General features: G+C 40.3%; 1 protein-coding gene across 1 annotated transcript in view; it reads right to left on the bottom strand.

The window, feature by feature from the left end:
- The window catches only part of LOC101519617 (contactin-associated protein-like 5), a 384,664-nt gene that overhangs the window by 125,700 nt on the left and 235,461 nt on the right, over window positions 1-23,503 (bottom strand). The window contains exon 14 of the mRNA XM_058664176.1: window positions 15,470-15,670. Coding sequence (XP_058520159.1) covers window positions 15,470-15,670 — 201 coding nt within the window. The remainder of the gene's footprint in view (window positions 1-15,469; window positions 15,671-23,503) is intronic.

Here is a 23,503-nt window from a genome sequence, read left to right on the forward strand (position 1 = left end):
TGTTCCTGAGGCACAAATGATGGCTGTGAGTCTGATATTCATTACAGGGCCAAATGAGGGGCAGACAGAAAGTTGCTGGAGCCCACAGATTACACCCATTAGGGAAGGCTGGAAGTGGTGCAGGGCAGAAACATAAGAGGAATGGGAAGAGTAGCTTTTCTAATAAATAAAATATGAAGAACTTCGCAATCATCCACACCAGAGAAGTGCCAGAGGCTCATCAGCATAACGACGGCAAGAAAAACAGAATTTTGTGCTGTGTTTCCTGTCTTAAACTCCTCAATCTGAATAATGTGTATTAACCATCCTCTTGTTTATATTTGTTTACAGAACACATAAGGTAAAAGTAAAGCAAGCCTATACATCCCCTGCCTTCAAGAATTTTCTGTTCTGTGATAATTTGTAAAGGTCATTTAATTGTTCAGAAAGATACTCTGTGATCAGAAAATATGTGAAAGTGATAATTTAGATCTTTTGAGCCAAGTTACAGTGTTGGAAAGAATAGCTTACATGTTGAAATCAGATTAGATGTCAATTTATGTAATCAAAAAATTTCATTATAGTAGAAAATAATTTTCCAAAGAAACACCTTGTACATTGGTTAGTATTTACTCAGGGCTTAAAACCATTGGTTACTATGTTTATTTAATGTAAATGGCTGGCAGAAAATATGCAATGAGTAATAATAGAGACAAAGAAACAGAAACCAATTGAAAATGTGACAATAATCTGCTTAAAGACAAAGATGATTAGCAAAGAGTACACATTCAGCATATGTTGAAAAGCTGGTATTTATTTGAATGATTGAACATATATGTTGAGTGTGTGTTATTGTCTTAGAATGCTGCTGTGATACTAACATCCTCAATGTTGACTTTCCAAAATGCAGAAACCTATACCTAGGTTCACTTCCCCACGCCAACCCTCTGAAAAACAGAAGCTCTGTTTCTATTAGCCAGCTTGACATTTTTCAGACAGCAAGATGCAGACCTCCATTCTTCAAGAAGTCGCATTGCCTAACCGCAAGGAAAGGCTTAAATGACTACAACATAACATACTGCATTAGCACTCAACCCTGGGCCTAGCAAATCTATTTCTTCGTTTCTCATTAAAATGAAGCTTTAACAAAGGCTGCTGTCTTGGTTCTCAGTCAATGGGAACAAGTCACTTCAAGAATCTTCTAACCGACAGGGAAAGCTAATGCACTGTTGGGTGTTCTTAGAGACTAGAATCAAGTTTGAGAAATGAGTATATTACACATCAGAAACAACAAGTGCAACCATAACCACCTCTGAGTGTGCACAGGTTTCTAGGACAGTGTGATCAATAACACAATTGATTTCCAGCTACATGGAGATAGTTCAATAGTGATGGTCTTATTTTATACTAGCTGCACCTTGACCTCTGAAATGTGAACAATGATCATACCACATGAAATATTACAAAATAGTCAACATTTTCACAAGCTTTGTCATTATTCTAGGTATTGCTATAAAGGTTAAACTGGGACTAGTCCAATAAATATACACTATTGATTGAGATATTCAATGCAGTTCGGGAGATACTAAAAAGGCAAAATGGATTGGGTTCCAACTACATTTACGTAATGTTATATAGTGAAAACACTCGCCATTCACTCACCTTACACGTAATGGATGCCCTTTTGAAAAATCAAGTCAGGAAATGCCCTAACATTTATTTGTTGTTTTTTATATACATAGCAATAAAGAAGAAGATGCTGAGACTTTATGTGCCCCAAAACCTTAAGCTAGTACCTGCAATGTTGACTAATCATGAGTGCTGATTTACGTCTTGGCTATTCCAATTTTGATCCAGCTCTGCTTAAACGCCTGAAAAAAAAGTAGAAAGTGGCCAAGTACTTGAATCCCCACACTCACATGGGTAACCTCAATGAGTTTCTTGGCTTCTTCTGAATTTGGCTTGGTTCAGGCAGGGTGGTTAAAGCCACCTGGGGAGTGAATCAGTGGATGAAACATCTCTTGCTCATTTGCTTGCTTGCCTGCTCTTGCTCTTTTTCTCACTCTGTCTACCTCTCCTTCTCCCTGCAATGCCTACAAAAGAAGTAAAGATTCCAGGATTGTATTACACTCTTATTTGAACTAACCACTGTTTGCTTTGAGTCACACATTTGTGTAAATATTTAATAAATATATTTGAACCCTAGCTAGAGTTCTCAAACAAGAAACATGCACGTGTGGTGATTTTGAGGGGTCCTGAAATGTTCTAACACTCTGTAAAACGGATACAGACAATCCTGAGGGGGTTAATGATGCTGTAGCTGACAGGATGAAGATGCCATGGTGTGGCATCTCCAAAAAGGGCCCGGAAAGAACTAATCACGTTCTGTTGTCTATAGATTTTGAATTCATGATGTCATTAATTATACCCTGGGAATTTTAAAAGTTCTCATCTTGTGCATGAGCTAACCAAGCGAGGATGGCATCTCAGGACTGTAAAGACACTTAGGATTTGATACTAGAAAATATAAAAGAGTTAATTTGCATATTATAGTATAAGTTATCACTAAACTTCATTATGGATCATGAAAATTCACTAACATTTCTTTTCTGCTATGAGAGTTTACAATGTGATCATTCAGAAGAGATGAAGGGACTTGGAATATTGTTAGAGGTTTTAATTTAATATTTCAATACTTGAATTATAAATGTTGGTTCTTTAATAGAAAAAAGTGTATATAATACAAATCTGTATTCAGAGGTATATCCCTTTAGAAGGAACAATAGTACCGGCATCTGCTCATTTATTTTATCCACTATGAGGGTATAAACATACCACTAATGAATAAGGAGACTGATTCAACAGTCAAATCTTCCAACAAAGAAAAGTTTTGGACTTCATAATATATTTTTAAAAGAATTAATGCCAATCATTCTCAAAGGCTTCCAAAAATTCTGGATGAGATAATACTTCCTAAAATGTCCTATGAGGTAAGCCTGCTGCCAAAGACTAAGGGGCAGGCTAATGTCCAAGATGGTAAAAGATGAAGAAAAAAATTTTCAACAAAATACTGACAGAATGAATTTTGGAGCCCATATAAACTACACCGTGCTCGAGATTCATTCCTTGTCTGTGACAATGGTTCAACATACATAGATCAGTAGACTATGAAGCACAACGTTAACAGAATGAAGAATAACAAAACATACTCATCTCAATGGATACAAAAAAAAAAAAAGCATTTTGCAAAAGTCAGCAAAGTTTTACGCTAAACACTCTCAGAGCACTTGACACACAAAAAAAGTCCAGGTACACAGGAAAAACTTTATATGAGTAACCCATAAGATATGAAAAGTTTAAAGCTTTTTCTCTGCATGAAGAAGGATACAAGCCATGCTCACTAGCCCCACATCTGTTAAGTTTATTACTACAGTCTGAGAAAGAGATACTAGGAAAAATAAAAAAGCAAAAAGCACCCAGCTTACAAAAGACAAAGTAAAATGGCACTTGTAGATCACATCGTTTTCAAATAGTAAATTCTTAAAGTCTCCAACACAAAATGATGTCGGACTTACTGAATTCAGTAAAGTTACAGGATACAAAGTCAGAATGACAAAAGTGATAATATTTCTGTGCAATAACAAGAACTACCAAAAAAAGAAAGAAAACAACCTCAATTGTAAGAGCATCAAATAAAAAAATGCTTAGGAATGAATGTGATCAAGGTGGTGATTGATCTTTATACTGAAAAATATCAAATACCAATTATAGACATTTTAAATGACAAAAATAAATAGTATGATATCCTGTACTTACGGAATTATCCTATGTTATGGATGAATTCATTATGTTGAAATATCCACACTACTTCAAGTTGTCTATATCCAATGTAGTCACTATCAAAATATTCTGACATTTTCAAAAACAATAAAGTAATCTTAAAACACTTTAAACACCTTAAATTGACAAATCAATCTTTGGTATGAAAAACAAATCTGCATGTCATGATTAATATTTTGAAATATAAACCTACCGTAATTAAAGTAATATGATAATAACATAAGAGCAGACACACAGCAACTTGATAAGACATCCTTCAATTTACAATGGAGATATACATATCCCAATAGGCTCATCATGGCTGATTGCAACCATGAACAGAAAACTCACTGAATATACAAACCCACTTCAGCAGCAGCAGTAGAATCATCACAAAGTGAATTGTCTGTCCTCATGACCTTGAACTGCCCTACATTGCCAGAGAGATTCATATTTCACAGTCACTAACATAGCAAAATATCAGAATTCGAAGTACAGCTTCTCCTGAGTGTGTATTGCTTCAATGCTACAGTGATATCAGCATACTGTAAGCAATGGACTATTTATATTTGGAGATAAGGGATTTAAAAAAAATAAGAAAGACTATCAATGTAAGTCCATAATACAGTTTTATCAGGTGTTTTTATACCACCATTTTTTAAGAGATACTAGGATGCTCAAGTGTCACTAAGCAGAGAAGTGACAGAAAGGAAGAAGGCTGCAGGGATTTAGATCACAGGCTGCTATTCTTAAGAATTTTGGAAAAATTGATTTTGTTACCTGGTCACCCTACCGTGGAACATGGAAGCTCTAGAAAACCAAACCAATACTCTACAAATCCCTCCCCAGTTTTGACAATTTTGAAGTTTATGATCCCCACTCACAGAAGGATAGCTCCACTTTTCCATAACTATGAAAAGGAATGACTTCTGTGAAAACACAGAGATGCAGTTTCAGTTTGCCTTTGTTTTCAAACGCTTCAGACTTTGATGTTTTCAGGTTTTGTCTTATCCTTTGTCTGGCAGGCTGCTGCCAATGCCTTGCGGCTTTACTTATTATGGATGATCAAAGTGGAGATCTGTCTGGCAGTTCTGAGTGCTATAAAATCTTCCCACCACATGGCCTAAACAGAGAGGTGGACAGAGGCAGGGGTAAATGTGGGGATACACTCTGCTTCTCCTCTAGCCCTCTCCATCCAGCAGGAGGTGTGTTAACAATGAGAAAATACGTGATAGAAACAATGCATTGCAGAGTTCTTGGGCTGGTAAAAATACTGTATATCATAGGTCAAGTATCCATCCAAAAACCCAGAATCCAAGGTGCCCCAAGTCAGAAATTTTTGAACACCAACATGGGTCACAATTGAAATACTTCATACTATAAAGTGATGTTTCATGCACAAAATGATTTAAAATATTTCATGAAATTAATTTCGGATTACAAATAGAAATTAAATGCCAAACATAATTGAATTGTATGTATCAACATGTCTTGAGTACTTAAGATACACAATTTTGTGCACTTAAATACACACCCATCCCTAGTCTGAAACCACCACAAACACACACACACACACACACACCCCTAATCTCTAAAACACTTCTGGCCTTAAGTATGTTGCATAAAGGCTCCTCGATCTGTTTAATAACAAAAAAAGGTAGAAGTTCAGAAATTACCTATTCAGTTTGAGCCACCAGAATATAAACAAGTTGTTAGCTTTGAGATACCTTTAGCATTTCTATTTTTATCACTAAAAGGTTATAGATACACAATTATGCACTTACTATGTTAAAGCTTTATACAGTAGAAGTATTTGCTATAGTAATAAAATTTGGAGATTCATAATTTCTTAATATCATATTTTGTATTTTGAAGCCTCCCATTAAATTTCATTCCGTGAAAATAAATATTCTGCCCCCATCTGTTGTCTCTTAATGTATAATTGAGCTAAAACTTCCCTGAGTATTGATCCCCACAAAAATAATAATAAAAAAAGCTTTGCGGAATAATCTTAGTTTGTCACAAATTTTGTCTTGCTGGATGGGACAAAGTTGTTCACAAAAATTCTGGTGAAATCAACTGTACATTTTAAACCCATCTGAGCTGGATGGGGCATGGAAGAAGCCACCAGACACGACTGTGGCAACAACTAGAGAAGAGGGAACACATGTTTTTAGAACACATTCAAAAGAAAAAACCTCTAGGTCACCTTTACATTAAAATAATGATAATAATAACAATAATAATAATAAGTTCTCTATTATTGTGGTCATCCCTTCCCCTGCCTTCTGCCTCTGTTGCGGGCTGGCACAAGAAGGCCCTCAGTAAATGACTGGGTCATCTCACACCCAGACATGGATTTCTCAGCCTCCATAACTTTCTAGGTTACTCAGCCTCAGGCACTCTGCTACCGCACCAGAAGACAAATGAATACATGTTTCATACCTTTACAAGCAACACTGCTCAACCACTTGCTGTATAACAACATTTGGGCCATTGACTAAGCACACAGAGGTGTTACTTGAGATTATATCCTATCTAGAGAAACTGTATAACAGAGACTATCTTACTGAGAACTGACGACACATTATTGTATGCATCTCTACTCTCAAACCAAAGGTGGGCCCCCAATACAATTGTGAGATACCTATTGACAAGAGAATGCTGGACTTTCTGCATTGTCTATACCTACAATATCGTGACACACTTAAATGGCAGAATGATGGACTTATGACTGTTTCTGAAGAACCATAGTATTAGCATTGTAATAATATAGAGGAAATCAGTGGAGGAAGTAGTACTGGGGGGGGGGGGGGAGTGGAAATCCCTGAGCCTATGAAGCTGTACCATAAAGGGAACAAATTAAGAGACAAAAAAAAAATCATATTCCCTAGTGACCTGAAGAGCTTTTGTAATATATTCACAAAACAAACAAGTCACCTAACAGACAATTCTCAGCATGTATTCTTCCATCAAGTGATACAGTGCTCTACTCAATATTCCCTAACTCGGCAGCTCCTCATAGTTTACCTTGAAGAGACAGGAGCTATCCCTAAGTATCAAGGGATGGCAAATCTGGGGCAAGTATTTGAAGGTCATTCTCGTGATCTGGAAAGATGGTCAGGCCCAACACAGGTTCTCATCTGAAGTTCATGACAGTGCCTAATACAGGCTGTGTCTCCTAAAATACTAGTCTCACCAGCCCTTGGACAACATGAGTAGCTTGCCTGAGATGCAGAAAATGATCAGATGTGCCCCAACACACACTGCAGAGAAGAAACATTTCAGATTGAGGGTAGGAGAAGGGATCAGAGTGATGGACAAGATGCACTGTTTTCCTTTGCTCATCATTGGGGGACTGAGGGCTGGCTTAAGAACAGGTGCCAATTACCATTAACATGACATTAAAATTTATTACTGAAGGATTTCAATCTCCTTAAGAAAATGGAACCTATGATTAATAAATGTACACTGAATTATTTTAAAGTATCTGATTAAGTTCACAAGTAGTGTCCATGTTTTATTTTTAAAATCTATAACTTTAATAGATTAAGCATAAACTGTTCAATCCAATGATAGTTTCTGAAAAACTCTTTCCAAATATATGAAAAAGTTCTAAAGTGACAAAGAGAAACCATATCATCACCATTATTTTCACTCATAGAAAATTCTGCATTCTTAGTTTACATGAAGGGGGATGGCTGAACAGGACAAAAATAATTACATGGGGCCCAGTGCAGTGGCCCAGGGGCTAATGTCCTCGCCTTGATCTCACCGGGATCCCATATGGGCACCGGTTCTAATGCCAGCCACCCTGCTTCCCATCCAGATCCCTGTTTGTGGCCTGGGAAAGCAGTCAAAGACAGCCCAAAGCCTTGGGACCCTGCACCCATGTGGAAGACCCAGAAGAGCTCCTGGCTCCTGGCTTAGGATCAATGCAGCTCCGGCCATTGAGGTAACTTGGGGAGTGAATCACTGGACAAATCTTCCTCTCTCTCTCTCTCTCTCTCTCTCTCTCCTCCTCCTCTCTCTTTATATATCTGGCTTTGCAATAAAAATATATATTTTTTTATAAAAATAATTATGTGTTGGGCCCGGCGGCATGGCCTAGTGGCTAGAGTCCTCACCTTGAAAGCCCCTGGATCCCATATGGGCGCCGGTTCTAATCCCGGCAGCTCCACTTCCCATCCAGCTCCCTGCTTGTGGCCTGGGAAAGCAGTTGAGGACGGCCCAATGCATTGGGACCCTGCACCCGCGTGGGAGACCCGGAAGAGGTTCCAGGTTCCCGGCTTCGGATCGGCGCGCACCGGCCCGTTGCGGCTCACTTGGGGAGTGAAACATCGGACGGAAGATCTTCCTCTCTGTCTCTCTTCCTCTCTGTATATCTGGATGTAATAAAATGAATAAATCTTTAAAAAAAATTATTATGTGGACTTGAATATGTTCTCCACACCATTGAGTATGCACGTATTTGGTGCAACCCACTGCATGTTTGGTGGAGATCATGAATTTAAATTTGCATTTTAAGTGATTAACAAGACCTTCCCATGTATCTTGGACTGCATATCTGGTGCAACTGGTATCGACTCAGAAAAAGAAACGCTGGAACACTGACTGTCACAGTCAGAAAATCTTTCAGTATCAATCTATGAGTGTCACGTTATTAAAGAGGATACCACAGCTATTAGAACCCAAGTGACAGATAAACCTCTCAGGGTAACAATAGTTAAAAATTATAAGAGCTGTACTCTTAGTGTGGGCCATAGACACGGGAGATATAAATGATGGAGTAACAGGAAGCAGGTGGACCCACATTTTTGTCATCCTCCCAGATTGCCTGTCCCAACAGCCAGTTTATGAACAAATGTAATCATTAAGCTCAGTTTCTCTGGAAAAATCCTTCAAGCCTTCCTTCATTCCCCAGGTCCATTGCAGACACCTGTAACACCCTATGTAGATGCTACTGATAGAACTGTTCTTAGCCTGCAACTGTTCTTGTTTTCTCATGTCTTTGCTCTGCTAGCAGATGAAAACACCCACCACAAGGACAAGGTTCTGTGCTTGGTCTTTGTAATGTAATGACTATGTCTCAAGCCTCTTGTAGATGATTTGTGGCTGAGAGTTATTAAATAAAATGAGAAATAAATATTCTCTCCCTTCTCTCATTACATAAACAGCACTCACATTTCATCCTGTGTGTGTGACAATTTATTGAACCACATGGACACAGATTATTAGAGGAAAGTTATATTGGGTGAATGGGTTCAGCTCTGTTGTGGTCTGTTCTTAAGCAATGGATTATTGCAGCAATTCCCCCACTACATAAATGTGCGATTTCGAAGGTCTGCCTTCCTACCTCATGTGTTGTGGGGTTGCCCCCACAGATTCCTCTAGTACCCCGTTGCTGGAGGGGATGAGCCTGCTGCCCACCACCCAGCCTTCCGGTCCGCGACAGACAAACAGACAGAGAGTGGTTCTGTCTAAGCAGTTTCAATTTATTGGGGAAATTCAGATTCTTATATAGGGTAAGGGATAGCCTCAGGTCAGGAATGTCAGTAATTCCAGGAGGGGAGAAACTAGGAGCCAATTACTAGGAGAATGACTGCGGAAGTCACCTCATTTTTTCTATTATGAAAATGGCAAAAAAAAAAATAATACGTGCAGTACTTATCTATTCTAGTGAGTCCAGATGTCAACAACTGGCAGAATTTGACATAAACAAGCCACAAATACCCTCTTGTTCCTGGTAATTAATGGGAAAAAAACACAATAATTGTCAATGAAAGTAATGGGGAGACCTTGTCAATTTCCATGCTTAAATGCCGACAGTGGTGACTAGCATCTTGGGTTGAGTTGCCACTCGTGATGCTGGATCCTATAAAAGAACATTGCTTTCACTCCCAGTTGCTGCTCATTCAATATAGTTCCCTAGGAATGAGACTCAGAAACCAGGGGAAAGTGGCCCCATGAGAATTACAAAGTAGCATGTTTTGGCTCTATCTGTAGTTGGTTGCCCTCCAGAAGAGTGTTCTTAGTTTGTAGTAAACTCTCAGCACACACATATACATGAGTGCACAAACACACACACACACACACACACAGAGACATACACACACTCTGCCACTATCCAGCTGCAATAGCAAGAATTTAAAAAATAAACTTAGATGGATAGAAACGCTCACAATGCTCATCATGGTTATTTACCTTAACACCCTTTTCTGTAGCTGAAAAGAATCTATAACTAATTACAATCCTAATCGACACTTCTAAGTAGAGCACAACAAAACCAAAATCGTTCTAGGTGCATTCTCTCTCTGTTTTCCCAACCCCCTACCACATTTCACCAAACAAAAACATAACTGAGAATAAAGCACTTCGGAACCGTAATAATGACCCAAAGCCACAGAAGGAACAGCAGACTCTCTATGCAAGGGACACTGCTGATTGCCAGGATGGCAGAAGGGTATCTGATGCCCCTCCAGGCAAAATTCAGTGGTGTCTTAGTCGGAACCTAATGGTTTGGCAGAGAGTAGAAAGTCCTTGGAAAGACTTAAGAGGCATCATTAAAAGTGCTGTCATCACAACACAGTCAACATGCTGTCCAAACCGTGATAACCTGGCAAGACTCTCTTCACAGTTCTGAGATCTACTGGATAGGGTAACAGGAGGGCTAATTCCAGGGCAAAACTAAAACAGTAGCATCTGTGGACAAATTCTCAAGTGCACCAGCTTGTGATTTTAAATGATGCAAAATAAAACTTGCTATGCAATTTAATGATACACTTCGGATCACACAGGATTTCAAAACCTCCTATACAGACATGGTGATCTGCCAGAAACAGAAAGAATAGAGAGGAACATTATAAGTAACTGTCTCATCCACTTTCTCCCATTCCTTGACCCTCCCCATCCTAAACCATGGTTCCCAAGGGCATGAATCCTTCTCAACGATGTAAACATTATAAAAAATAAAATGCGATGAATATTATGAAAAAGAATAAAATCCCAGGTAAGAAATTCAGATGGGGTTGAAAATCTCTTTAAAAAGAAATAGTTTAAAAATTGTATTACTGTAAGGCATCAGTTTAAAAAATGATAATAAAAGAACTGAGTTATTTAAATAAAACAAAGCACTATTTTTAAAGTATATTTATTTATTTTTATTTGAAGGACAAGAGGAAGAGAGGTTTTCCACCAATCAGTTTACTCCCCAAATGATTGCAGCAGACACGGTGGATGAGGCCTCAGCTAGAAGCCTGAGACTCCCAACCCAGTTTTTTACCTCAGTGGCACTGGTCCAAGTGTTTAGGCCATTTTCTGCTGCCTTCCCAAGTTGTATTAGCAAGCAGCTGCATCTGAAGGGAAACAGCCAGGATCTGAAACTGGAACTCTGATAGGGCATCCTGGATATGCTCATGACAATTTAACCTCCTATACCATAATACTGGCCTTGCTCTTTCAAACTGAAAATTATTGTATGTCATTGTGAGGTTCTCCTGGGAGGGGATTCCCTTTAACAATCTGAACCTCATTTAACAGATGAGGTCACTATGGTTAACAAAGATCAAGACACTGATGTAAGATCACGCAGTTGATAAGCAACAAGAACTAGTTTTTTATGTCCAGGTTTCTCCGAGACAAAAGCTTGATGACATTTTCTAGTAGGTGTATATCAAATTAATGTAGTCCTGGAAAAAGCTACAAGTTTTCTTGGAAAGCTATGCTTAGCCCATCACCATTAAAAAGTAGTATACTTCTAAATGTTTTTTGATAGTGATCATGTTCTAATAATTAAACCATTATGTTCTAATTAAATGACAGCTGAAATCAAGAAGGGTGGAGAAGGATGCTATTGTTTGCACTTCAGAAAGATCTTAGTGTCCATATGGGTGTGTGTGACCCAGGCACCTAAGTAACCATCATCTGTTTTCTCCTGGGGTGAAAAAAGTTGAGCCACGACTCAAACCGAGGCACTCAGACATGAAATGTGAGATACCCAAGCATCCTTTTCTCCATTGTGAAAAACTCTAGCCTTCTCTTTTGCAATGAAAAATGTTCCCTTGCCTAAGTCTCTTTGAATACCCCGCTCGTTTGCTCTGCAAGTAAATTCACATTAAAATTCTCACTGTTCACTACTATTCTCAAACTAATGCCATTATCCATTGGAAAAACTGTGAGTTTTATTATTTCTTACGTTGAAATACCTTTTAGATGCTTATCCAGGCACTATCCAAATGCTTCCTGTATTTTCCCACCTTGAAAATCCCCGAGTTATCACATAGAGCACCAGAGAAACCAATAAAGGACATACGATGAAAGATCAGCTGGAATTTGCAAGTCTTGGTAAATAAAATATTTATAAGGCCTCACTCCACAACACTTAGGGTCCTGGGTAATTTCGTTCATTCTAGTGATGACTCAACATATGCTCAGTTCTCCCCTAGGAGCTTGATCCCTGCTGAATGCCTGCTGTGCCAAACAGCTGCTCCCAGCCTTTCAATTAGCTGCTTAAGGTCTCTGAGAGCTTAAATGCTTAAGCACTGGGGCCCTTTTCCCCCTCCCTGAGTAAAAAAGTTGAAAGGGAAAGACCTGGTTCGAAGTGCAAGCTCTGATGAGGACATGCTTTAAGGGACAGATAGGAGGCCTCACCATTATGTATGAAGGGAAGCAGAACATAAGTGGTTCCCACCTGAGAGAGCTTCAAGCCCAGGAAATTCTCTGAGCACCACCATCAGTCACTTACAATTAACCTTTACAATATTCGCTCTGTACTGCAACGGCCTTTCCATCACAGGAAGAAAGGAACGTTCACAGTTTATCATTTGATGAATGAGTTCCATCAGAGCTGTCTCTGACTGAGTCTTCCTATTTCTCATCGTTTGAGCTTTCTCTCCATGCAATGACATCAACTGGCAAAGGTAAGTTTATCAAGATTGCTGGTGTCTTTAGCTATATACACTAGAAAAAAAGAGGGAAATACAGCAGCAGAAACGATGAGCCCCTTTCTTCTTTTTATCACCACAGGGGCCATTGCTACCATTAGATTGTCATTAAGTGCTGCAGAAAGAAAAATAAGGAAGAGAGAATGGACATGGAAATGACTGCAGCTTTAAAAATAAAGCCATTGGGAGTACTTTCCATGCACTATTAACGTTAATGCAGTGGAGTTGTTCCATCTTCTTAATTAGACTCATAGCTCTTAACCTTTAGGTAAACTGTGTATTCAGACATGGTGGAGGAGGAGAAATGAAATTAGCATTGCCCTACCAATATAGAATACTCCCTCCAAAGACCCAAGGGTCTGGAGGGAGAACTTGTGTGAGACATTGTACTTACCTTGAACAAAACAGCATCACAGAGCAGGTGGGACCCAGAACGGCTCCACCCAGGAAGGCTGCTACTTTGTGATGAATGCATTTCTGTATTCCAACCATGGCACGCATGGTTTCCCTTAGACACCAGTAATCTGGGGTGTCAAGTCAAGCGCAGGATCCAGTGCACACACATGTACAGTAAAGCATTCAGACAGCATGAAATCAGGCACCTTCCACTCTGCAGGAGGAAGGAATGCTTTCCTGGTGCTCCTCCAGCAGATTGGAGTGTTCTTGGCAGGTCCCACACAGATACCTTCAGATCCAATGCAGCCAGGAACTGCCCAGGTCATCTTGCCTTCTCTTGTTTCCTTTTACTCCTCAGTCTTCTCTAGCTTACAATAGGTTCAAAACTTATTGTTGCATCAAAAGGCCCCTCCCAAACTCATTTGGAATGTGTCCTTCATCTTTTATCAGACATCACCCCACATTTCCATAAAACACATGCAAGGTTCCTCCACGATTCCTGATCCCCAGTTTTTATATCCACAATGAACTGACATCTGAAAACATTGAAGGGAAGTTCTAGAAATAAATGACTCCTAGCATATACATTTTGCCCAGTTGTCGCTTCTATGCGTCCAAGTGAAGACGGCACTGCAAGAGGTGAAAGGACAGAGGGAGTGAGTAGAACTAGATAGAGATGCTAATAGATACTAGTAGATAAACAGATAGAACTATTAAACACCGCAAGGGAAGAGCAGCTGAACAGCACAGGTGAGGCTGACTCCTATTTTGACAGGTATCATGGTCTTCAGGAAATACCTGCAGAGGCAGTTCCTCCTGATTGAGAGCCACTGATGTCATATGCTTGCAAGGGAGACTTTCATTTCAAGGAGCTAAGAAACCGTTACAAATACTTTGGTGGTTTAAGGGATAAGTAACAGTTAACTGGAAAATTCACTTCTGTGGAACAGCTCTGCCCTGATGACTCCAGCCCAGCCAGGCTTTGCCATGCAGTCAATTCCCAGTACTTCTCCTTGGTGCACAATTTATTTTCTACTTTTCTCCTCAGATTTTTCTAAAATTTTGATATCCAAGTACTGGGTTGTGATCTTTTCTACACGAGGGTTGGTGACTCCATGTTCTGGATACTCCTTTGTTTTTTAAAACCATGAAGTATTTGAACTATGTGAATGAATGACAGAGTAGGCATATACGTACACACATATTATATCCATGTACATATACATATATATCCCTTTCTGATATTTGCCATAACCCTTTTAGGTTTTGGTACGCAATCTCGGAGTTTTTGTTTTGTTTAATTTGTTCTCAAATATGTTAATAACTGAATAAACTATTCACTCAAAATTGCCATAAGAGAAAAATAGTTTAGTGTCTTTGTTCCTGAAAGCAAACATTATCTTTAATCTTTTCATTTACTGATGCCTGAGAGAGAGAGAGAGAGACAGAGAGAGAGAGAGATTGGTCTTTAACTCATGGGTTCATTCCCCAAATATCCTCAGCAGCCAGGGCTGGGACACGCCAAGGCCAGGAGCCTGTAACTACATCTGCATTTCCCATGTGCTTGACAATTAGCCAAGAATCAATATCTGCCTTTCAGGATGCATTAGCAGGAACCCAGAGCAGCAGCTGGGCCTTGAGCCAGCACTCTGATACAATGTGTGCACATTGCAAGCAGCATCTCTACCTGCTGTGCTATAGCTCCCCCCTCTGCTTCATCCTTCCAAAGAGACATTTGGCCGCCGAGGCCTCCATATTTCAGGTAACATGAGTACTGTGAAACCACAAGATGGTTCCTGCCCATTACTCTGCCCTCATGCAAACTTTGCCCCAGTTAGAATTCACCATTCTTGGACTGATACGCTGAGGCCCCTGGTGTCTTGTCATGTTCTCCTCTCATTCTCTGAAGGAGCACCATCCCCAGGGCCACACTTCTCCTGCTCCCTCAAGAACCTCCCCATCCTAACACAGGGCAGGATGTTTATTATCATCTTTCTGATTTCTCAGGATGCTGAAGAAACCTTGAGAGACTTCAGAAGTAGCTAGGCTACATGCCGGGCATCGGAGCCAGCACTAAGCATACTCAAGTCTCCTGGTTCATGTGTTTGCACTGCAGAGTGAGAAGCTGAAACAACATGCCCTTCCCGTCAAGCACCTGGCCTTGTTATGCCAGGGTGGAGGGCCACTACAAGCACCTGGCCTTGCTATGCCAGGGTGGAGGGCCACTACAAGCACCTGGCCTTGCTATGCCAGGGTGGAGAGACACTACAAGCACCTGGCCTTCCTATGCCAGGGTGGAGGGCCACTACAGAACATCATGGGCAACACCTTACCTGCTGTGTTGGTCAGGTGAGATCTCCTGCAGTGGTAAGCCATCTCCTGCTCACAGTGCTCTGAGCTGTCAATCAGAGCCTCCAGTTGTTCCATGCTTCCGTCGTAGTCCAAGGTCGTGGTGTAGGACTTCTCATGGCTGGAGCTCTGCACACGTGTCAGCTCTGCATTGTTGTGCTGCACTGTCGTCCAGATCTTGTCCTCTGCCCGGATAACACAACAGCATGCAAGAGAAGTTAGAAGGAAGGTGGGAACAGGAACAACACATCAACAGTGTGATAGATCACTGCTAGTCACCTCTTGAGTGTTCCACGTATACAAAGAGGACACACAAATCCCGTACCTCCTGGAGTTATTAGTATGGTAGTTAATAATAATCCTGAGAATTATTCCATGACTTGATTCTAAACGTCAATACCCATTATCTCATTTACAACTAAGCAATTATCCAATCACATTAAAATTAAGTTATTATGTCATCGCTTCATTCAGTCATTCCCAGATATCCACAAGCACTACGCATACCCCAATCTGCAGAAGTTCACATTCCTTACATGTAACAATACCGTATTTGCATGCAAACACGCATTCTCCTATATACTTTAACTCACTTTTATATTGCTTATGATGTCTGATACAATCGAATCTGCTAGGCATAACAATGTTGTACCCTATTGTTTGCTAGAATAATTAAAAACAGGACTAATGTGTTCAGCACAGCCACAGGTTTTTATTTGTTTGCTTCTGTTTTTTTCTTAAATAGTTTCAGTTCTAGATTGGTTGAGTCGTTGGGTATAGAGGTACGGAAAGGAAGGGAGCCAACACAGCCACAACAACGAAAAATTGGCATGAGGAGGATGAGGCAGCTCATGCAAGATGATGATCAGTAGGGGACCAAGAAGAGACTTTAACTAGGGGCAGCCAGTGCCTTCATACGACTGGCATGTTTTTCCACAGGAGACTCATAAACAGATGATTTTCTGTCACAACCACAGGTATTGCATTAAATACCTACAAAAATGTATCACAGCCAAGATTGAAATTGTGCAATGCACATAATATTTGCAATGTACTTAACAGAAGCTGTTAAAATTATTTGTTCTCCAAATGATAATTTTTGGTCAGCAAAATAAATGTGTCAATATTTACAGTGAGAGAACTGCGCTAACATGACGCCCTTTCAATCTGGCAGAAGGACATGAATTACCTTTAGAAGGCAAGAAGAAAGGAGAGGGATATGAATTTTACTTGAGAGTTCATTTTTGTAACCTATTTCACCCAACAATAAGCTTGGATAAGTCATTTCATTTTTTTCCAAAGCTTGGTTAAAAATCCAACAGCAGTAACAGAAGCAGGTTAGCAACCCAAGTAATACTGTGACAAGGCTACTAATGGTGGGATAGCCACACAGCATTATCTGGGATGTATCAGCCACTCTCTAACAATAACCTAGGTTAAAGCATTTATGACAATTGGACATGCAATTTAATTCTGAACATCCTCACAAATAGAGCAGAACAGGAGAAAGGAAAACTGGAACAGCCTTTGTCATCTGAGTATCTGGCCCACATAATTGCATCGTTACACTTCATAGGCTTTCAGACATGAAAAGAACCTAATGTAGACATCCTCCTCCGCACTGTTAGATATAGGGACATAATTACCCAGAAAACCCAGGCTTAGCATGTCCCTGTGGTGACAACTGTGCAGGTTCTACAGCAGGTCAGATATTGAATGTTCCAGAATAGCCTGCGTAGGCTAGTTTGCTGATGACCATGTACAGCCTGCTCCTCTTTTCTCTTGCTGTTGTTACTGTACATATATGCTTTTGTCTGAAATATTGGAACGTCTTCATTGAAATTTGGATCATGATAGAGCCTTTACATAGAGGACATACATTTTGGAAATGCCAGAACCAAGAGACTTGTTAGAATACAGACGGGAAGATGAGTTAACTATGCATCCTGGAAGCCTAAGATGATGAGTGCCAGGAGAGGCTGTGGGAAACTGAGGATAAAGAATTCTGTAATTCTCAGGTGAAACAGAACCTACCTCTTACCACCCCTGCTCCCACCAGAACTCCAGGGAGCTTCTACCTCCTTGTTTGTTAACCTATTGACCATCATGCTTGCCCAACATATATTTTCAACTCATATTAGTATCAGACAATTTGCTATGTGTCCCTATGAAGCATAACATTCAATCATAGTGAGAGTATCATGAATGAAAAAACTGATGTTAGTATTCCCCCTCTCAATTATGTTATATAAATTGTATACAGTTTCTTTGATGACATGGAGCAAAATATAGACACCAAACCAGATATGCTTATTCTCAAAGCTAGGCTGTCACTCTCAATGTCACCATTACCATTGCTGCCGTTCAGACATTACAGATGAGGAAACCTGGCTTTAGAGAAGCCATGATTGAACCAAGGTCACTGAATTGTAAGTGTTGTGATAGGCACACAAGCTTTATTTCTACTGGACCCAAGCTGTATACACTAACCCCACTTCTCACAGGGTAAATAACCATCATGACCATTTAGCTCTCTTTGTCCGATTTTACTTGGTTGCTTTTAGATCTATGTTTTGGTCTGCTTGTGAGTGAATCTCCAATTCTCCTGCATCTACCCAGGCAGATGTTCAAAATTTGCATTGCTGGTTTAAAAATCCTTAGTGGAGAGCTTCACATTGGCTTTCTCCTGCTAAAACTACCTCCTTCATCCTACGCCATTCTTCAGGAGATGAGCCTCCAGCACTGGCTTGAAATGAAAGTCTGTCCCTTGGGAGACTCATTGGTCAAGAGTTTGGTGCTTTGCTTTGCAAAATAGAAATAGTGCAACTTCTCCCCAGGGCCCCAGGGAAAGCTGCACGCTGGTGTAAATGTAGAATACCATCCCCATTGTCTTATACTAGTAGTTGCTCATTGAACGGTGCTGATGACAAAATGCAGCTTGAAGGGAAGTTTCTCCAACCTCCTCTCAGTCTCCTCGTACACTTGCACCAACCTCACCCTTTTATACTGTCCTCATACCATGTGTCAGCTCCTTTTCCTACACCATGGGTTCAGTAATCTGAGTCCTCCTGTAATTCTTGTTTCTTGAGGACAAAAATGAATTCATTCTATTGGTAACCTCAATGCTATACTCAGCCCAGTACTTTGAAGTTTATCTCAAAGGCTTATTTTCTGAATTACTGCTTGAATTAATGAATGAGTTAATGAAGAATGTGCAAGGAACTGAAACTGGGAAAAATGAGAGAAGCAATAAAGAGAGATGAATAAGGATTTCAGGGAGTCAGTGAATGAATTAATAAAAGAAGCTGTTTGAATGGAAATCTCATTTCCATCACCTGAGCCCCCTGTTCTCACCCATGTGATGTGGGCTGGAGCCAACTGACTGTTAAATGAATGTATAAAAGGAATTTCTCTAAAGGCCTGTTAAAATTCTTGGCAATTCAAAGGTGACAATACTTTAATTTCAAGATAATGCTACAACTTTTTGACTCATAAGTTACATTTAATAGTCCAGTTTAGCAGGAGATTGTGTCTGCTGCTTACCTGGGGAGACTTCTTAAAGCTCAAGCCTTCAGGACAAGCAGCTCTGAGACCAAAGCTTTTTCCTAAGAAACAAACCTTCAGGAAACCCCTTATGGTTGTCACTCTTTGGTCAACAGCATAATGCATTGAACAGGGAGACAGGCACCTAGACAAAGCTGTCTTCCTCTGAACCATTCAATTGCCATTCTTCCTCAGCCTAATGGAAAAGGCATTATTTACAGAAAGCAAGCTTTCACTATGAAGTGTAAGCAGCAACACAAGTACTATTGCAACAGATTCAAGTGCTCAGATTCATGATCACAGTGTATGTGTGACCCAGGAATGCATCTCCACCAGGAAGGAGGCCCAGCTACTGAGCCCCTCTCCCTGGTAACAGGAGACAGGTGTCCAGGGTAAAGGCACAAATCATCTGGAAGGGACCTCACATCCCTTTCTGTCAGCTGTGTGGCAGACACTCTCCAATACTCTTCATGTGATCACTCATTGTGTTCAGTAGATGCAGCCAGGTAAAGCCACCATCCTCACTCTCCATTGGCAGAGACAGATGCCAAGGACAAAGATTGAGAGTCCTGTCTATGGCTCTACTAAAATCATTGTAGCAGATAATATTATAGTATTTCAGAGACTGCAATATGACCAAATGCTGTCCTAAAAATTTTAATTGATGCATATGGACTCATAAATCTTCCCCACCACGCTTTATGAAAAGAGGAAGTCAAGGGTGAAGTACTTGCATTGATGCAAGTGGAGGTGGATGGGATGGGGAAGCATGGCCAGATCTACATTTTTTTAAAGATCACTCTAGCTGTGGTTTGAGTTACGAATCATAGCAATTTTTACTGCAAAGACATAAGATTATAAAGTCTGTGAATAACAGGGATGGCATCAGCACCATGCCTATACTCTGAGTGGTTTGTTAATGCCTGACTGCAGTGGCCACTAATGCTAACTGATGCAAAGGGTTATAGGACAGTCAGCGGTCCCTAAGCCCTTTACCTCACCCCTCTGTGATAAGAAGCACTGCACATAAATCAAAGCCTTAGACTTAGGCAACTATCACTGTTACCCTGTTTATACAAGTTCCCAGCCTGCTTAATGAATCTGTAAAATGGAAATTATTCTACTGCCTTCATAGTGGAGTGTGTTGGACTGGCCAGGCATCTTGTAGATAATCACAATGATTATATTGCAGCCAATGACACATTTTGAGCATCTTACATCTACTGTTGACAGTTATTCAACTTATGATAGGCAACAAATGTGCACACTTCATTCTTCTGAAAGTCTTTGGCAGGGAAGTTGTGTGCGTGGAAAAGAAGGGTCCTGGATAGGAGAGTGCTTTTGCATGAAAGACAGTAACCTGAAACCTTATCAAAAATACAGGACACAGTATTGTATTGCTTTGATATACAATACAACTGCCAAAAATTAGCTGCCTCTGGACAAACAGATGGCCAACTGAGCAGCCCTATCCTATTTTCTCAATGACTCTCATTCTCCTGAACTAGTAGACATATCTGCAGTCAAGAAGCAAGACACTATCATTGCTCTAGCCACGAGACCTGCATGGACACATTTCCTTCCTTTCTGTCAATAGCTGTGGTGATAATACATTGCCTGCAATCACCTTGCAGTTATGTGCAGGAATATTGGGCAGGCCTCAATCATAGCTTCTTAACCCACTCTATTATGCATGCTTTGATGGGTTTTAATAAAAACAGAGGCTGCTGCCAAGTGAATGAGAGACATCACCATTATAGGTATGGAAACTTGTAAGGTGATGTGCATAGGAATTATGAGCTGTTTGAGAATAAAACATTCTGCTGAAGATATTTGGCTCCACGCTGCTTGCAAATTCTTTGCAATACCAGGTGCTTGCCACACAGGTTCACACATGAAATGAGCATTGCATACCCCCAGTTAGAAAATAAATGTATTTTGTTAGTATCGCTAGATAAAAACATCTTCACATCAACATGCAATTGAACCATTACAAAAGAACAGTTAGTGTGCACCTGGGAAATACAGGTTAACATGTTGAAAAGGTGCCCTGTTAGCATTAGAAATGTGAACTATAGAGAATCAGTTTAAATATCAGGTTCTAACGATCTTCTTAGGGAGCTTCATCCATCTAATTCTGCTCTGTGTGTTTTGAAAGCTTCCCCTGAGACATGCACCCTGCAGGCCCTCAGAGCCTCTGAAATCACATGGCACCTGTAGAAAGGGGGAGAATCTTATTGCTGACAATAGAAGAAAATTGTTATGGCTCAAATGACTATGAAAGACACTTTTTAAAAGTTCATGGAAAATGGAATTATAGATGAGCTTAAACACAAAAGTGTATTTTAAAGATAGATCTGTTTATCTGAAAGTCAAAATGGTTGGGGGCAGCGGGTGGAAGGAAATTCTAGTCACTGGTTCACTGACTCAAGAAACACTTATTAACAGCCAGGGTTGGGCCAGACTGAAGCCACGAGCGAGGTATCTCATCCTCACTTTCAATTGGGTAACAAGGGCACAAGTACTTACAGCATAATATGTTGCATGCAAAGTGGAAATCTTTAAAAATATGTAGAATCTATGTAGCATGAAATAAATGTGGCAGTAAAATAAATGCATCTTTCCGTTCTATTACTGTGTATGCTCTCGAAGTTCCCTTGAATTCTCTTATATGTTTTCAGGAAAAACAAACATTTTTAAAAATCAGAAATGTAAAAAAATTGGACTTCAAGTTGGTAGTTCTTTCTCACATCAAAATTTGCATTGGTTTCACTCAATGAGCGCATAAAAGTAGACTCAAGGATTCGGCATACCCTGTCCTTAATTCTTGAAGAAGGAGCTTGCTGCTGTGTTGGGAAACACAAACGATGATGTCAGAAATTGTGATAGCCTTTTGTCAAAACCCAGAATAGGAGAGTGGGGTGTGGACATCCTAGCCCAAGTATACCCACAAGTGTTCAGATTCTTTAGAAAACTTGAACCAACAGAATAAACAGAGTCTGTGCGTATGAGAGAGAGTGGGAAAGAGAGAGCGGATCTCATGTGCATGAGCAAGTTCACAGTGGTCTGCCTGGTCAATAAGCTTAATTGCTCTAATAAATTGGCTTGCTTTCCCCTCACACAGGAGCTTCTACTGGGGCCATTGTTCAGGATCTTGCCTTCACAAGCAGAGACTACTTCTTGTGGATCTGTAGAGATGTGACCGTCTCAGGATGGGGGAGGCATGCAAGTGATACTATGGCTCTCAGGACAGGTGCGATGCCATCACTTTGATAGAGAGCTGAGCTAGTGTTCTCCAGGGGGCGCTGCGCTAAGGGGTCTGTGGTATTCAGAGTCGTGACATGTAACTATGAGTGTCTTGCAAATACTTACAAGAAGCATCCATGTAAAGCTCTAAATGAATCCAAATGAGCATGATGTGAATTCACCTTTCCCAAAAGCTAATTTTAGAACTGTGAACTGGGTCACTGGCCCTCAACTGGCCTTAAGAAGGGGCAGAAAGGAACTCCAGGCTCCTCGCTTGCCTGCACTTTCACCACTCTATGGGATTTACCAAGGCTGTTCCTGAAAGGTGCAGAAGTCAGCAGCTTTGAGTTTCCAGAAACTGAAGTGTAGGACACAGCAATATTCTTTCTCCATGTCTCCTTTTTTTAAAAAATTCATTTGTTTATTTGAAAGGCACGGTGTCAGAGAGAAACAAAAATGCAGAGAAAAACAGAGGCCAAAGTGAGGTCTAGTGAGGCCAAACCCAGGCACTCAGAACTGTGTCTGGACTTCCCAAGTACCTGGGCTACCTCCAGCATTGTTCCCTGGCGTACTAGCAGGGAGCCAGATGAAAAGTGAAGCAGCCGGTACCACCACGGGAACTCGGATACGGGCTGCTCGGTCCCACAGCTTCACCTGCTGCGCCACAGTGCCAGTGCGTTCATTCCCCTCTCTCTTCATTGCCTCTGTCCCCGTCCTTGCACAACGTCATCACCCTTTTCCTCATGAGACAGTCATCACGTTAAGAATGCTGAACATTTAACTGGAGGACATCATGTGGAGTGAATAAACAAAGTCCCTATGGTCTTCCTTATACGAGGGAGGAGAGAGAGAGAAAAGATGTTGAAAGATGCCATGTGTATTAGTTTTTACTACAAATACAGTGTTTGTGAAAACACTGCTTTAGAGCTCTGCCAAATAAATTGACAGAAATTATGCACTACTGTAGTGTTAATGATTGTATGCCCAGTCTAAAGGTTGAACATCTTTCATTTCATTTGATTACTGTTTACAGATCTTGCTGGATTATGGTTGTTTCACATTTTATTTATTATTCTTGTTTAGTAGAGACATCAAGTCTGACTATAATGTAAATGATAAACAAGTTATTTCAAAAATAATAAGTAGATTAGGTTGAATAATCTCCTAACATAACAACGTAAATGTTGTTACTACATACATGCAAGAGGGATTTGTCATTCATGCTAAAA

The sequence above is a fragment of the Ochotona princeps genome, chromosome 5 (assembly GCF_030435755.1).
Source record: "Ochotona princeps isolate mOchPri1 chromosome 5, mOchPri1.hap1, whole genome shotgun sequence".
In the NCBI taxonomy this organism is placed as follows: Eukaryota; Metazoa; Chordata; class Mammalia; order Lagomorpha; family Ochotonidae; genus Ochotona; species Ochotona princeps.